This window comes from Peromyscus maniculatus, chromosome 1, assembly GCF_049852395.1.
Source record: "Peromyscus maniculatus bairdii isolate BWxNUB_F1_BW_parent chromosome 1, HU_Pman_BW_mat_3.1, whole genome shotgun sequence".
Classification (NCBI taxonomy): domain Eukaryota; kingdom Metazoa; phylum Chordata; class Mammalia; order Rodentia; family Cricetidae; genus Peromyscus; species Peromyscus maniculatus.
In genome coordinates, this window is record NC_134852.1 from 4,244,808 (window position 1) to 4,259,439 (window position 14,632).

The 14,632-nt window shown below is 40.3% G+C and overlaps 2 protein-coding genes across 3 annotated transcripts in view; both read left to right on the forward strand.

Moving 5' to 3' along the window:
• The window catches only part of Znf761 (zinc finger protein 761), a 26,010-nt gene extending 24,259 nt beyond the window's left edge, over positions 1-1,751 (forward strand). For both annotated transcript variants that reach the window (XM_076568250.1, XM_076568239.1), the window contains one exon: positions 371-1,751. The gene's annotated coding sequence lies outside the window, so the exon portion shown is untranslated. The remainder of the gene's footprint in view (positions 1-370) is intronic.
• Positions 57-4,205, forward strand: Znf331 (zinc finger protein 331). The gene is made up of 3 exons (XM_042264464.2): positions 57-84; positions 371-493; positions 1,073-4,205. The coding sequence occupies exons 1-3, from the start codon at positions 57-59 to the stop codon at positions 2,095-2,097; spliced, it is 1,176 nt and encodes a 391-aa protein (XP_042120398.2). The 3' UTR covers positions 2,098-4,205.
• Positions 4,206-14,632: the final 10,427 nt, after the last annotated feature.

Consider the following 14,632-nt stretch of genomic DNA (forward strand, 5'->3'; position numbering starts at 1 on the left):
TTAGCACGACTGCCCATTGTGTTCTCTCACTAACAAGCTGTGGCCCGAGAACATCAATGCTGCTGGGGAAGCTTTTGAATCGTGGTTAGTTTTAGCTTCTGATTTTCCCTTTCAAAGAAACAAATGAGGGCTGGAGAAATAGCCCAACAGTTCAGAGCACTTGCTCTTCTTACAGAAGACCCTGGTTTGGTTCCCAGCACTCTCATCATGGCTCACAACCATCTGTAACTCCAGTTCTAAGGGATCAATGCCTTCTTCTGACCCCCACTGACAGCAGGCATGAATGTAGTGAACATACAGAAATGCAGTCAAAATATGCATACACGTAAAATAAAATAAACATTTTTTCTTAATGTCATTTTTCTTCCAGATGGGAAATTATCAAAAGGGGCGAACATTTTAGCTATTAGAAGAAGCATTTATGGACTGAGCTCTTGCAAAAGGAATCCAAGTGACAAAAGTATATCTCCTCACCCTGACGGGATTGGTGAAGGTGAGTGTGAGCAACCGCAGGGCTCTGAAGAGGAAAATGTCAATGATGTAACACACAGGACTAGAAAAGCAACCACTGAGAGAGAAACCTGTTAGTTATTTAGCCGCGTTGTGCTCTTACCCTGCAAGGAAGTGTCACGAAACACGACAGAATCCGCTTATAAGAGTTTATTAGAGATAAAGGGATAGAGAGTGCGCAGGCCTGTGGGAGAGACATGTGCATGGAGAAGAAGAAGGAACCGGGAACATGGCGCTCAGTTTTTAAACTGGCTGGGCGTGGCCAGGTCACATTACTACTCCACTCGTGTGCGTAGATCACATGGCCACGTTGCGCGCTTACGTGGCCATGAAACGTCACGGATCCTGGTTACGCGAGACGCCTTGACCTGGAAATGGCTATCTTGACCTGGAACTGGCTAGGCAGAGGTGTCTAGGTCCGCCGGGTATCCTGGTTACGAGAGACATCCTGACCCGGAAATGCCTATCCTGACCTGGAATTGGCTAGGCGGAAGTGTCTGCCGGGTATATGCGACCATGGGGGCGTGTTGTGAACCCTTCAAAAGCACACCTACAACATAAGTGAGACCTCAAAAGGAGAGCTCCTTCTTAGGTCAGGAATGTGGGAAAGCCTTTAGTCGCAGGTATCATCTTAGACAGCATCAGAAAATTCACACTGGCAAGAAGCTCTATGAGTATAAAGACTATAAGAAAGCCTTTCACTGGTGGAATCAGCTTACTCAACACCAGAAAATTCACACTGGAGAGAAGCCTTATGAATGTAACAACTGTGGAAAAGCCTTTCGCTGGAGTTCGAGCCTTGTTGTTCATAGGAGAATTCACACTGGTGAAAAACCATACTTATGTAAAAACTGTGGGGAAACCTTTAGATATGGCTACAAACTCACTCGGCATCAAGGGCTTCATACTGGGGAGAAAGACTGTGAGTGTAAAGAATGTGGGAAGACTTTTAGTCATCTCTATAAATGTATGCAGCACAAGAGAATTCACAGTGGTGATAAGCCCTATGAATGTAAAGACTGTGAGAAGGTCTTTATTTGTAGTTCCAGCCTCATTCAGCATAAGAGAATCCACACAGGTGAGAAACCTTTTGAATGCCAAGAGTGTGGGAAGTCCTTCACTAGAGCCAATTACCTCACTCAGCACCAGAAGATTCACACTGGGGAGAAACCGCATGAGTGTAAGGAATGTAGGAGGGCCTTTCGCTGGGTTTCAAGCCTTATTAAACATGAAAGAATTCATTCAGGTGAGAAGCCCTATAAATGTACAGAATGTGGTAAGGGCTTTAATTATGGCTATCACCTCACCCAACATGAGAGAATTCACACTGGTGAAACACCTTATAAATATAAGGAGTGTGGGAAGACCTTTATATATGGATCAAACCTTCTTAAACTTGAGAGAATTCACACAGGAGAGAAACCCCACAAATGTAAGGGATGTGGGAAGGCCTTTAGTTACGGCTACCAGCTTAAACAGTATGAGAAAACTCACATGGAAAAACTGTGTAAAGAGTGTGGAAAGATTTACAATAATATAAACCATGTCAAAGAACATCAGAAGACTCACACACATTGGAAACATTGACTATAAAGAGCAAACCAAGGCCTCTCGCCTTCATTCATTCTTTCCTTGGTGATTAATTTATCTTAAGAAAGTCTTCGTGGTCACTTGCCTATTTGTAGAATATCAGAAGGCATACTAGAGGTGAATTTGAGAGAGTGTAAAAGTCACTTTTCTTAATGATCATATTCTTTCCATATTGGTGTTTTTACTGAATAAGTTGGTTGAGTAAACCTACAAAAGCCAACCAATACCATTCTACCTTTTATTACATTTCAGGTTCATTCTAGGGGGCAACCCTGCTCATGTGACATTTGTGGCAAAGCCTTTAGTCTTGGCATATACTGTACCAGCTAGCATCACCATTCCACCTCTTTGCTCTCTGTGAGACACTCATAAGCTGCTCCTTACCCCTGATAAATCCATCATACACTGAAGGAGATCAATTGAAAATGCACTTAAGACACTTTACCAGCCAAACACCACAGCTTAACCCAGCCTGTCTCAAATGTGCTCAGATCATGTCCTTTATCTTACACTGGGCAAAAGCGTCTAACACAAAGTCTATTCAGTAATAAAATACTGAGTATCTCCCATAATTTCTTGACTAGTAGCCAGGTATGGTAGCACATGCCTGTAATCTCAAGAGGCTGAGATGGGAAGATTGAAAGTTCAAGGCTAGCCTGAGCAACATACCAGATTCCAGACTAGCCTACATAGCATGACCCTGTCTCAAAAAAAAAATTTTGGAATATTTGTTAAAAGTGAAACTCAGTGGTGTATTGGGTATGTTTTCACATCATTGTGATGTTGAAGAATCTATGGTTATATAGGTATACCTTCACAACATCATTCAAAAATGAGTGGTTGTGTTGAGTACACTTTTACAGAGTTGAAAAATGAGTAGTTATATTGAATACATTTTCATGCCATTGTAGAGTTGAAAAATCAAGTGGTCCTATGGCTTCATTTTTGCACTGTCATAAAGTGGAAAAAGCAGTTATATTTAGCATACTATCATGCCATTGTAAAGCTGAAAAAAACAGTTGCTTATTGGTTGTGCTTTCATAGAATTGACAACATCAGTGATTGTACCAGGCATGCTTTTGCAAAACTGAAAAAATCAGTATTTGCATTGAATATGCTTTCACACCATCGCAAAGTTGAAAAATCAGTAGTTGTGTGGACACACTTTCCCACTATTATGATTTGAAAAGACTAAGGTCTGGATAGCTTTTGTGCCATCATAAAGTTAAAAACTATGAGCTAAAACTCCCATAAATCAAGACTGTGTTTGTAAAATGTCTGTTCTGTACATTCCCTGTACATAAGGATAATCACTGTGGAAATTAAATGGTCCATGTAAACTCCTTGGGACTGTCTCGGGAGACTGTCAACTCCCTAAATATTGCCTCTTACTGTTCTTGTGGTCACCCATTAGTGTTGCTGTCATGAGCCATTCCAGGAAAACCTCCTGTGGGTTCCATGAGAACTTTACAGAGATGGCATAAGGAATGACTCTTGCCATCTTGGATTAAGCAGTGGTTTCTTAGTGCACAGGCCACACTGAATGAGAAAGGTCATTTGCCTTCATCAGAATACAGTCTGTTGATGAAGAAGAGCAAAGGTGAAGAGCAGGATGGGGCAGTACTTCATTTACACCGATTGGCAGACTCACAGAGGCATCAGAAATCCCCAAAGTCAACAGAGACTCAGAGGTGATGCAAGTCAGAGATCATCAGGTGACCAATAAGTAAATGGAAATGTATCCTACCTCATTCCTCAGCAAGGAAACGCAAAGGAAAACCACTATGGGGTGTCAGGAGTCATCAGAATTCCTAACATTAAAATGAGAAAATCTGTCAGCTATCTTTCCATATAAGTAAGTGAGGTATGATGGATGTTACTCTGGTTCAATCATTCTCTACTGTGTGCATATAAAACATCACAGTGTCCTCTACAAATGTAATATACAAAGTAAAAACTGCTGGGCAGTGGTGGTACACACCTTTAATTCCAGCACTTGGGAGCAGAGGCAGGCAGATCTCTGTGAGTTCGAGGCCCACGGCACAAAGCTACACAGAGAAACCCTGTCTTGAAAACCAAAAGGGGGGGGGGAGTTAAAAACTAAATGTAACACAATTATTTATCCATTAAAAATGATAAATAAAATTTTAAAAAGTTAATGTGGACTGGACTTGTGTGGTCAGATGAACTGTGAGTTAATAGAGCCAGTGAACATTCCACAGGGAGCAGGGAGATGAAAGCACTTCTTTGTCTTAGTGAGGGGACCATGACCCACATGACTCCTGGAGTCCTATGGGGTCGTAGGGAGCAGAGATGGGAACTAAGCCTTCTTATGAGAGGTCTAGGGTGAGAGGAGGACTATTTGGGGGGAAAGCCTGGAACTAAGGGGACTGAGTTTAATATGTATGGAACTAAAGTTAGAGCTTCTGGAGCCTGAGAAGGAATGAATAATGTTTTGTTGATGCCCATGGTGGGGGCCTGTCCCTTTCTGAATAGAGACAGAGGAGAAGTGGGGGAGGGAGCAGGGATGGAGGAACAGGGAGACAGGAGGGAGGGGAAACTTCAAATGGGGTGTAAAATAAAATAAATGAAAAAAATTAATTAATGAAAGAAAAATGAAATGGATAGAGCTCAAGGCCAAGTGCCAGTAGGTAAAAATAGATAGGTAGATAGGTAGATAGGTAGGTAGGTAGGTAGGTAGATAGATAGATAGATAGATAGATAGATAGATAGATAGATAGATAGATAGATAGATAGATAGATAAATGAATGAATAAATCAAATAAATAAATAAATAAATAAATAAATAAATAAATAAATAAATAAATAAATAAACAAACAAATAAAAAATAAATCTGGGAATGGTTCAAATGTTCAAAGTTCCCTTGAAGATTCTAGATGCAGTTCCAGGACTTCATTAGGGGACAATGATGTACCTGAGGCCCAAGACTGTCTTATGGAACTTGGTAAAGGACCCAAAATCTAGGGTTGAAGAAAGGGATATGTTTGACTTACATCAGTGTTATATCTCATCTAAGGTTTTTCATTATTGTGTTACATGTGTATTGATGATAGGTTGATAATTTTGATAACCGCTCTCTGGGCGGTGGTGGCACACACCTTTAATCCCAGCACTAGGGAGGCAGAAGCAGGAGACTCTCTGTGAGTTCAAGGACAGCTAAGGCTACAAAAAGAAACCCTGTCTCAAAAACCAAAAAATAATAATTTTGAGTCCTCTAGACATGTTCACAATGCCAGACTCACATTTCAGGAGCAGCCTTCCTCCTGCACTAGGATTCATGCTCAAATATCCCCGTAGATGCTATGCTCCTTATTGCCCACTTCTGAATACATCATGCCAATATCAGAAGGGACCCAGAACTCCCTCCCCCTTACCAAGAGAGGTGGGCATTCCCTTCTCCACCATTGCTTTGTAAACAGGATGGGATAAAAAAAGGAAGAGGAGAATGAAGTGAGAGAAGGAGGGTCAGAGAAATCAGCAATAAGAAAGTGAGGACCGTGGTGCAGAGAACACTGAGAAATGGAAGGCCATGCAGAGAGGCAGTGTGGGTAGAGAATGGAAGACCATGCACAGAGGCAGTGTGGGTAGAGAATGGAAGGCCATGCACAGAGACAGTGTGGGTAGGGTCTAGATGAGAATGTGACACAAGAACACAGCATGGGATGACTGATAGTTGTTCCTCCATGCTTGACTTTTATATGAATTCTAGGGATCAGCCAGGCATAGTGGCCCGTGCCTTTTAATCCCAGTACTTGGGAGGCAGAGGCAGGTGGGTCTCTGTGAGTTTGTGTTCTTCATAGTGAGTTCCAGGACAGCCAGGGCTACATACTGAGACCCTGTCTCGATAGATAGATAGATAGATAGATGGATGGATGGATGGATGGATGGATGGATGGATGGGTGGGTGGGTGGGTGGGTGGATGGACGGACGGACGGACAGATAATTGCTGGGACTCTGAACTTGGGGCCTCGTGCCTGTGTGGCAAGCACTTTACCAACTGAGCCATCTATCCTCTGGACCCCTTTTTGTAACCGGGTCTCACTACCTAGTCTAAGCTGGCCTTGAACTCATGGCATCCTCCTGCCTTAGCCTACCGAGTTCCGAGATGATGGGCACGTGCCACCACAGCCCGCTTTCCGTTGACTCTCATCACGGGAATGCAGCTCAGTGAGAGAGCAGTTATATAGAAGGTACAAGGCTCTGGCTTCAATGCTCATCATGGCGGAAAAAAGTACAAGTTTTGATAAAGCATGTAGTGAATGCTGTGTTTTCATCCAGTCTAACAGTCCCTATATGATACTTTGGTTCTTTATTTACGTATGTGTGTGCCTGAGTGTATTTACAAACACCACATGTTTGCAGCAGCCTGCAAGGGCCAGATGTTGTTGGATCTCCTAGAACTGGGGTTACAGACCACCAAAACACCATGTGGATGCTGGGAATCAAAGCCAGGTATTCTGCAAGAACATCATGTTTAATGGCAGAGCCATCTCTCCAGAACTTACATGTTGTTTTTGTTTTGCTTGTTTGATATGATCTACATCACCATATGGGCTGAGCCGGCCTCAAACTTGTGATCCTTCTACCTAAAATATGTTACAGGTATATGCCACCCTATTTAGCCAGACTCTGGATTTTGTTCTTAAGAATTGTTTGTTTATTTAATGTATATGAGTGCTCTATCTGCATGTACAACTTTATGCCAGAAGAGAGCATTAGATCCTACTACACAGGGTTGTGAGCCACCATGTGGTTGCCGGGAACTGAACTCAGGGTCTCTGGAAGAGCAGCCAGTGCTCTTAACTGATCAGCCATCTCTCCAGCCCCAGACTCTGGATCATAATAGAAATTAAGCATGAAAAGATATATCTAAAGCCAGGCATGGTGGCAAATACCTTTAATACCAGCACTCAGAAGCCGGATCTCTGTGAGTTCGAGGCCAGCCTGGTCTACAGAGGGAGTTCCAGGCCAGCCAGGGCTACACAGAGAAACCCTGTCTTGAAAAAACAAAGTACATCTAGCTGGGTGTGGTGGCATACCCTGTAATCAGCACTCAAGAGATGGCAGGAACTGACCTACTCTGGTGATGGGATGGCCAGACACCCTGATAGTTGTGCCATAAACTGTGGTGATATTTTATTTGTACTGAAATGTTATTTTAATTTTATGTTAATAAATAAAGTTGCCCTGGGGTCAGAGCTATTAGAGCCATAGTAAGAGCGTGGTGGTTAGAAGAGCTAGGTAGATTTCTGTGTGTTCAGGGATACAGCCAGTATTGGAGACATACGCCTTTAAGACCTGGAGGGCGGTACTTACAGGCAGTGATGAGGCAGTCATGTGGTTGGGTTTACAACCAATGAGAAGGCAGAACAGAAAGATTATTTAAACAGGGACACAGGAAGTACCTCCCTCTCTCGGGGAAGCTAGGAGCACTGCAGGAGGTAAGATTTTATCTCTGAGCTCTGACCTCTCGGCTTTTCTCTTTTACCTTGGCTCTGTGTTTCTTATTTTAATAATACGATTGGTTACATCTACATCTGGCGCCCAACGTGACAAGAATCCATTAAAAACTGCTTGGGGCCGGCTCCCTAGCCGGAGCAGCCGGCTCCCTAGCCCCAGCCCAGGTCTGCTTGGGCTCAGGCCGGACTGTGAGCTGCTTGCTTAAAGCCAGTGCTACAAACAGCTCAGGCCTGCCCTGCTAAACAGGGCCCCTGGCAGTAAAGCCAAGCCTTGACTCGGCTCAGAGGGAACAAGTGGCTGGCTTTAAGCTTTAGCCGGCTACCCCTTCGCTTTCACTTTCACTTTCACTTTCACTTTCGCTTTTGCTTTCTCTCTTGCTTTCTCTCTGTCTCTCTGTTTCTCTCTCTCTCTCTCTCTCTCTCTCTCTCTCTCTCTCTCTCTCTCTCTCTCTCTCTGGATTTACACCTAGGACTCTAGGTGGCTGTTTTGAAATTCGCTCGGATTTCTACTGTTCTACGCAGATTTGGTAAGTCATAAAGGAAACTATTTAAAAGACAAATTTTTTCCACATTTAAAAAAATGGGTTTCCTGTGTACATTGAAAAAAATTGGGTTTTGTTTCAAATTTTAGGCAGTCTGACAATGGAACAACTATATGAAAAGATTAGTATTATGGGAATTATGCAGTTAATCACCATGCTTATTCTCATTTTACTATTTAAAAAGATAGTCGATTTAAGTGCCAGGATAACAGCTTTAGAAAAACCTGTTAATTTTAACAGTGAAGTTGGTTCAAGTTTGGATCATAAGGTTACAGAAAGAAAGCCTGTTTTCACACAATCATCCTTAATTTATCCTGTAACCGTACAGCAGATGCCTGATCAAATGGCTACACAAAATATCTGGGCTCCAATTGAACTGATGGATTTTAAAAGGTTTAAGGAGGCAATAGTATCTTATGGCATGCATTCCCCATATGTAAAGCAAATGTTAAACTCTTGGTCAACATATAATAGGATTATACCACAGGACTGGCGGGACCTTGCACAAGCTGTTCTGGAACCCAGCCAGAGAATTCAATTTCTGACTTGGTTTAAGGAGGAAGCTAGAAACGTAGAAACACAATGGAGGGATAAAGGAATACAAGTTTGTCAGGATCAGCTTATTGGAGAAGGCCAATATGCTTCAATACAAACACAATGTTTATATGATGTTCAAACCGTAATTTTATGTCGAATGGCAGCCTTGAATGCATGGGACAGAGTTGATGAACCAGGAAAAAAACATGAGTCATTCACAAAGGTTATGCAAGGCCCTAAAGAATCTTTCACAGATTTTTTAGAAAGACTGGCTTCAGCAGTAAACAGAATGGTCTCAGGATCAGAAGCTAGTAAGACAATAATTGAAGCTTTGGCATTTGAGAATGCGAATGCAGCATGCAAAAGAATAATCAGGCCGTTAAGGGCAAGATCTGCACCTTTGGAAGATTGGATTAGAGAAACAATTAATGTTGAGGTTGATGAGCATGATACGTGGGTAGGAGAAGTAATTTCAAAAGGTTTGAGGAGTGTTAGATGTTTTGGGTGTGGAAAGCAAGGACATTTTAAAAGGGACTGTAAACAGGTCAATCCTAGAAGCAATGTTTCTTCAAGGAACAATGGCAACAGAATGCCCCTTCCTTCTGGAGTATGCAGAAGGTGTGGTAAGGGAAAACACTGGACCAACGAATGTAGATCAACAAAGGACAGACAGGGTAATCCTTTGCCTCAGTTTTCGGGAAACTCCCGGAGGGGCCTCATGCAGGCCCCCATAGCAAAACCAGTTCAAACCTTTCCTGCAGCTGTAGAGGAAATCCCTGCTCTGAGCGATTAAATAACCAAATGACTATTGGAATAAATCAGGCTGGTCAGGATGATGAAAAAGAGAGAATAGAAAATTCAGGAGAAAACATAAAGAAAATTTTTTGGCAAACTTCTATTAATGAACAGAGACCAAAATTAACGATAAAAATAAATGGTGTTTTGTTGTCTGGTCTGGTAGACACAGGTGCGGACATTACCATAATTGCACCAGAATTTTGGCATCCAGCTTGGCCTCTTCAGGAGGTAAACATTCAACTGTTAGGAATTGGGACATTATCTGGAGTGAAACAGAGTGCAAGATGGCTGAAATGTATAGGTCCAGAAGGACAGAGAGGAAAATTAAAACCATATGTCGCTAACATAGCTATGAACCTGTGGGGTCGAGACTTGTTGCAACAATGGAATACTCAGATTAAAATCCCTCCAATCTCAGAAACAAATCATAAACTAGCACATGTTTCTGAGAGAAATATTAAAAGGCATTATTTTGAGTGGTCACCAGCCATCCATATTATACAGGAACAGGGCACAACAACTGATAATCTTCCAAAAATACCAACAGCTCTACCTTTAAAATGGTTAACAGACAAGCCTGTATGGGTTCAGCAATGGCCTTTAACAACAGAGAAACTCCAGGCTTTAGAAGAGCTGGTAGAAGAACAGTTAAATGCTCAGCATATTGAACAGTCAACCAGCCCTTGGAATTCTCCTGTATTTGTTATTAAAAAGAAATCTGGTAAATGGAGAATGGTAACAGACCTTAGAGCAATGAACAAAGTAATTCAGCCGATGGGCTCTCTACAATCTGGAATTCCTTTGCCTACTCTGTTACCAAAAGGATGGCCTCTCATAGTTATTGATTTAAAAGACTGTTTCTTTTCAATACCCTTACAAGAAAAAGACAGAAAGATTTGCTTTCACAGTGCCTACTTATAATAATTCTCAACCGGTTAAAAGATTTCAATGGAGGGTCCTCCCACAGGGAATGTTAAATAGCCCAACTCTGTGCCAATATTTTGTACAACAGCCATTGGAAGTGATACGTAAAAAATTTCCTAAATCTATAATTTATCATTATATGGATGATATTTTACTAGCTGACTCAAATGCAGATACTTTAGAAAGAATGTTTGAAGAAGTAAAGAAAATTTTGCCTTGCTGGGGATTACAAATTGCTCCTAAAAAAATACAAAGAGGAGATTCTATTAATTATTTAGGATATAAAATAGAGCTACAAAAAATTAGACCCCAAAAGGTACAAATTAGGAGAGATAGACTACAGACTCTTAATGACTTTCAAAGATTATTTGGAGATATTTCTCATCTACGAACTATTGTTGGGGTAAAAAATGATGAACTGACTAATTTGTTCAAAACCTTAGAAGGTGACAAGGACTTAAATAGTCCAAGAGAATTATCACCTGAAGCTGAGAAAGAATTGGCCTTGGTAGAAAAGAAAGTACATGAAGGGCACGTGGATCGTATTGATCCAAAGCTGGATTGCATTTTGGTTATTTTACCCTCTAGGCATTCCCCTACTGGAATATTAATGCAGAGGGAAGATATTATATTGGAATGGATATTTTTACCAAATAAACCAAATAAAAAATTAAAAACTTATGGGGAAAAAATCTCTGACTTGATTTGGAAAGGAAAATTGAGACTTCGTCAATTAGCAGGAATAGACCCAGCAGAAATTGTCGTACCTTTAACTAAGGAGGACATTGAAAAATTATGGACAGAAAGTGAACCTTGGCAAAGAGCTTGCAGTAATTTTTTGAGAGAAATTAACAGCAAATATCCCAAAAACAACAGAATTGATTTTATAAAGAGAGCTGATTGGATCTTGCCTCGAATTGTACGGCAAAAACCCATATCTGGAGTTCGTACATTTTATACAGATGCCAACAAACAAGGAAAGGCAGGTTACAAATCAAAAAATTTAAGTAAAGTGGTACAAAGTCCTTATAATTCAGTGCAAAAATCAGAATTGTATGCTATTCTGTTGGTATTAATGGATTTTTCAGAACCTCTCAACATAGTAACTGACTCTCAGTATGCTGAAAGAGTGGTATTACATATTGAGACTGCAGAATTTATCCCTGATGCTTCAGAATTAACTTCACTATTTATTCAATTACAAGATACAATCAGGAAAAGGAGTCATCCTTTATATATAACTCACATCCGATCTCATACTGGTCTGCCAGGCCCTCTAGCACAAGGCAATGATGAGATTGATAAATTATTGATAGGAAATGTGCTGGAGGCCTCAGAATTTCATAAAAAACATCATGTCAATAGTAAAGGCTTAAAAAAGGATTTTCCCATAACCTGGCAACAAGCCAAAGAAATAGTAAAGAAATGTCCTACTTGTTCCTTCTATAATCAAACACCATTACCAGCAGGATGTAACCCAAAGGGTACTCAGAGGAATGAAATCTGACAGATGGACGTGTTTCACTTTGCAGAATTTGGAAAACTAAAATATGTACACCACACTATCGATACTTATTCAGGATTTCAATGGGCAACTGCTTTGAGTTCTGAAAAAGCTGATTCTGTAATCACTCATTTGCTAGAAGTTATGGCCATTATGGGTATACCTGCACAAATCAAAACTGACAATGCTCCATCATATGTCTCTGTTAAAATGAAACAGTTTTTTGCTTATTACAATATAAAGCATATTACAGGTATACCACATAATCCTACAGGTCAAGCAGTTATAGAAAGATCAAACAGAACTCTAAAGGATATGTTAAATAAACAGAAAGGAGTAACAAAAACCCCCAGAAATAGACTGCATAATGCTCTATTAACTTTGAATTTTCTGAATGCCAATGAGAAAGGAACAACAGCTGCAGAGAGACATTGGGTAATAGAAAAAACTACAGAATTAAATCAGCCTATATACTTTAAGGATGTGCTGACCTCAGAATGGAAACCAGGGTATGTATTACGTTGGGGACGAGGTTTTGCTTTTGTTTCTACAGGAGAAGATAAGCTGTGGATACCATCAAAATTGATAAAGGTTCGATTTGAACAAGAAAAACCTCTTAATTAGAGGTGATAGTTCATCAATCAGCATGAACATCCAATTTAAACTAACTTGTACCTGTAACACATGTCTTTTCATTTAATCAGATAATAACTTGCCAAAAAGGAACATCCCCAAAATTAGTCTTGGGGGAAGGTTTTTGTTTTTGTCTTTTAGGAGAATGAAGGTTAAGGAATCTGAAGGACACAAGACAAATGAGACAACTGAAGAAAAGGGACAAATCATCTATCCCAGGAAACAGAGTATATGGGAGTATATGGCATATGGGTATATATTATCTAAAAAATTTTATGTCTTCTTAAATGTTTGTTTCTGCTTTTCTCTAAAGATTTAACACTATTGGTCTTCTAATAGTCCCAGTTCAATTAAAATTTAAAGCTGACTTTGGAGTTGGAGAATGGCTCTCTCCTTCTTTAAACTCAAGCATGTTGTTAAAATGAAAATACAAACTCCCTGTATCATGACAGAATAAAAGAGCCATTTTCTGCTATGGGACAGGACAAAAGCCAAAATTAATTAAGGGACTATTCTATTACTAATCTCAACTCTTTGATTCTATTCTGATTCTTTAAACTTTTCTTAAAGTATAAATTTTATATCAAAATTTACAAGATTAATATATATATATTTTAAACTTTGTTAAGATATGAATGGTCATATAGAGTACTAACTAATTCTAGAAAAAAGGCTTCAGTTAGCTGCATATATATGTCTTTGTGTTCGAGTCTCTTATCAGTTTTCTGCAGGAAATCACGGCCAGGCCTAACATCAACTGAAGTCTCCGGAAAGAAGATGGGGCCCCACAACAACAACAACAACAACAATTCCACGTGGACAATAATAATATCACTAAGCTGACAAATATCATCTACAGATCAGCTTTGAACTACAAGGTGCTCAAAACAGTTTTGAGGTGACTAGCTGAGATGGTCCAGTCTCAAGGACTACTTGAGTGGGGACTTGGGATAGACCCTGAACTTTGGCTTTGTACACGGACTGGATGATAATGAAGGATGTGGTTGCCTTTCCTAGAATTTGACAATTAACCTAAATTTTTCTTTCAGGATAAAGATAACTTCACCCATACCCAGCAGGAAGCAATTTTAAGAATATGACACCCACATTGCCAAAGAAGTGGTGTGGGGCAGGTGGTTTTTTGGTTCTTTTAATGGGTTTTGGGTCTGGGATAATTTTCATTATTTAGGGGGGTAGGTTACAAGTTGTCAAGGGTTAGGAAAAAGGCTAAACAAAGGAGATTAGATTTAAGGTTTTTGTTTAAAAAAAAAAAAAGAAAGAAAGAAAAGAAAAGGACAATTACTAGTTTTAAATACTTTACATTATTACCAACTATTAGGATATAAAGAAATGAAAGTTAGTACTTAGACATTACAATAGAAATTGTAGTCATATTAGATACGTTTTAAAAATTGAGCAGATATGTTTTAGACAGGTCATCTTCAAACCCTTCAGAGATCTAACGAATATGGCATTTAAAATGTTTTAATAACTTAGAAATTTTTCTTTTTTGAGACATGTCAGCTCCTGGCAGTACCAGTCTACTTCAGAGAAAATATGGGCATTGAAGAAACTGCATATGGAGTTAATTTTCATTGTGGCAAGGGTTAGCCACTGGACAACAAAGTATCCTCAAATCAATAGGACAAAATGGACAGACAGAACACGAAACAAAGGACTACTGATTCTTGCCAAAACAAGTGTGGTTGTGGCTTTGTCAAAAGGCATCTTCTGAGGCCAGGACAATGTGGCACCATCCCTGAAGTCACCTTCACGGTCTGGAAGAGGTGCAGTGCCCTTTTCTTTGAGGGCAGCTGAACAGGCAGTGGGCCGATGGCTTCTGTTGTGCAATGGAACAGCGGCTGAGGGCTCACGCCTCTCAATAGTAGACTGGCATTTGATAGAGGGATGTGGAGAAGGGCATGCTTAGATGAAGCCATATATACACAGCCAAGAAGAATGGACAGCTGAATTCAAAAACCATCAACAATTTCCAGAATTTAAAATCCTGAATCATGACATGACACTAGTGGAATTCAGGTGTTTCTGGTACATGGACTGCTCTCACCCAGTGTGAGGTTGAACTGTTGACCTTGTGTGCAACCTACTTCA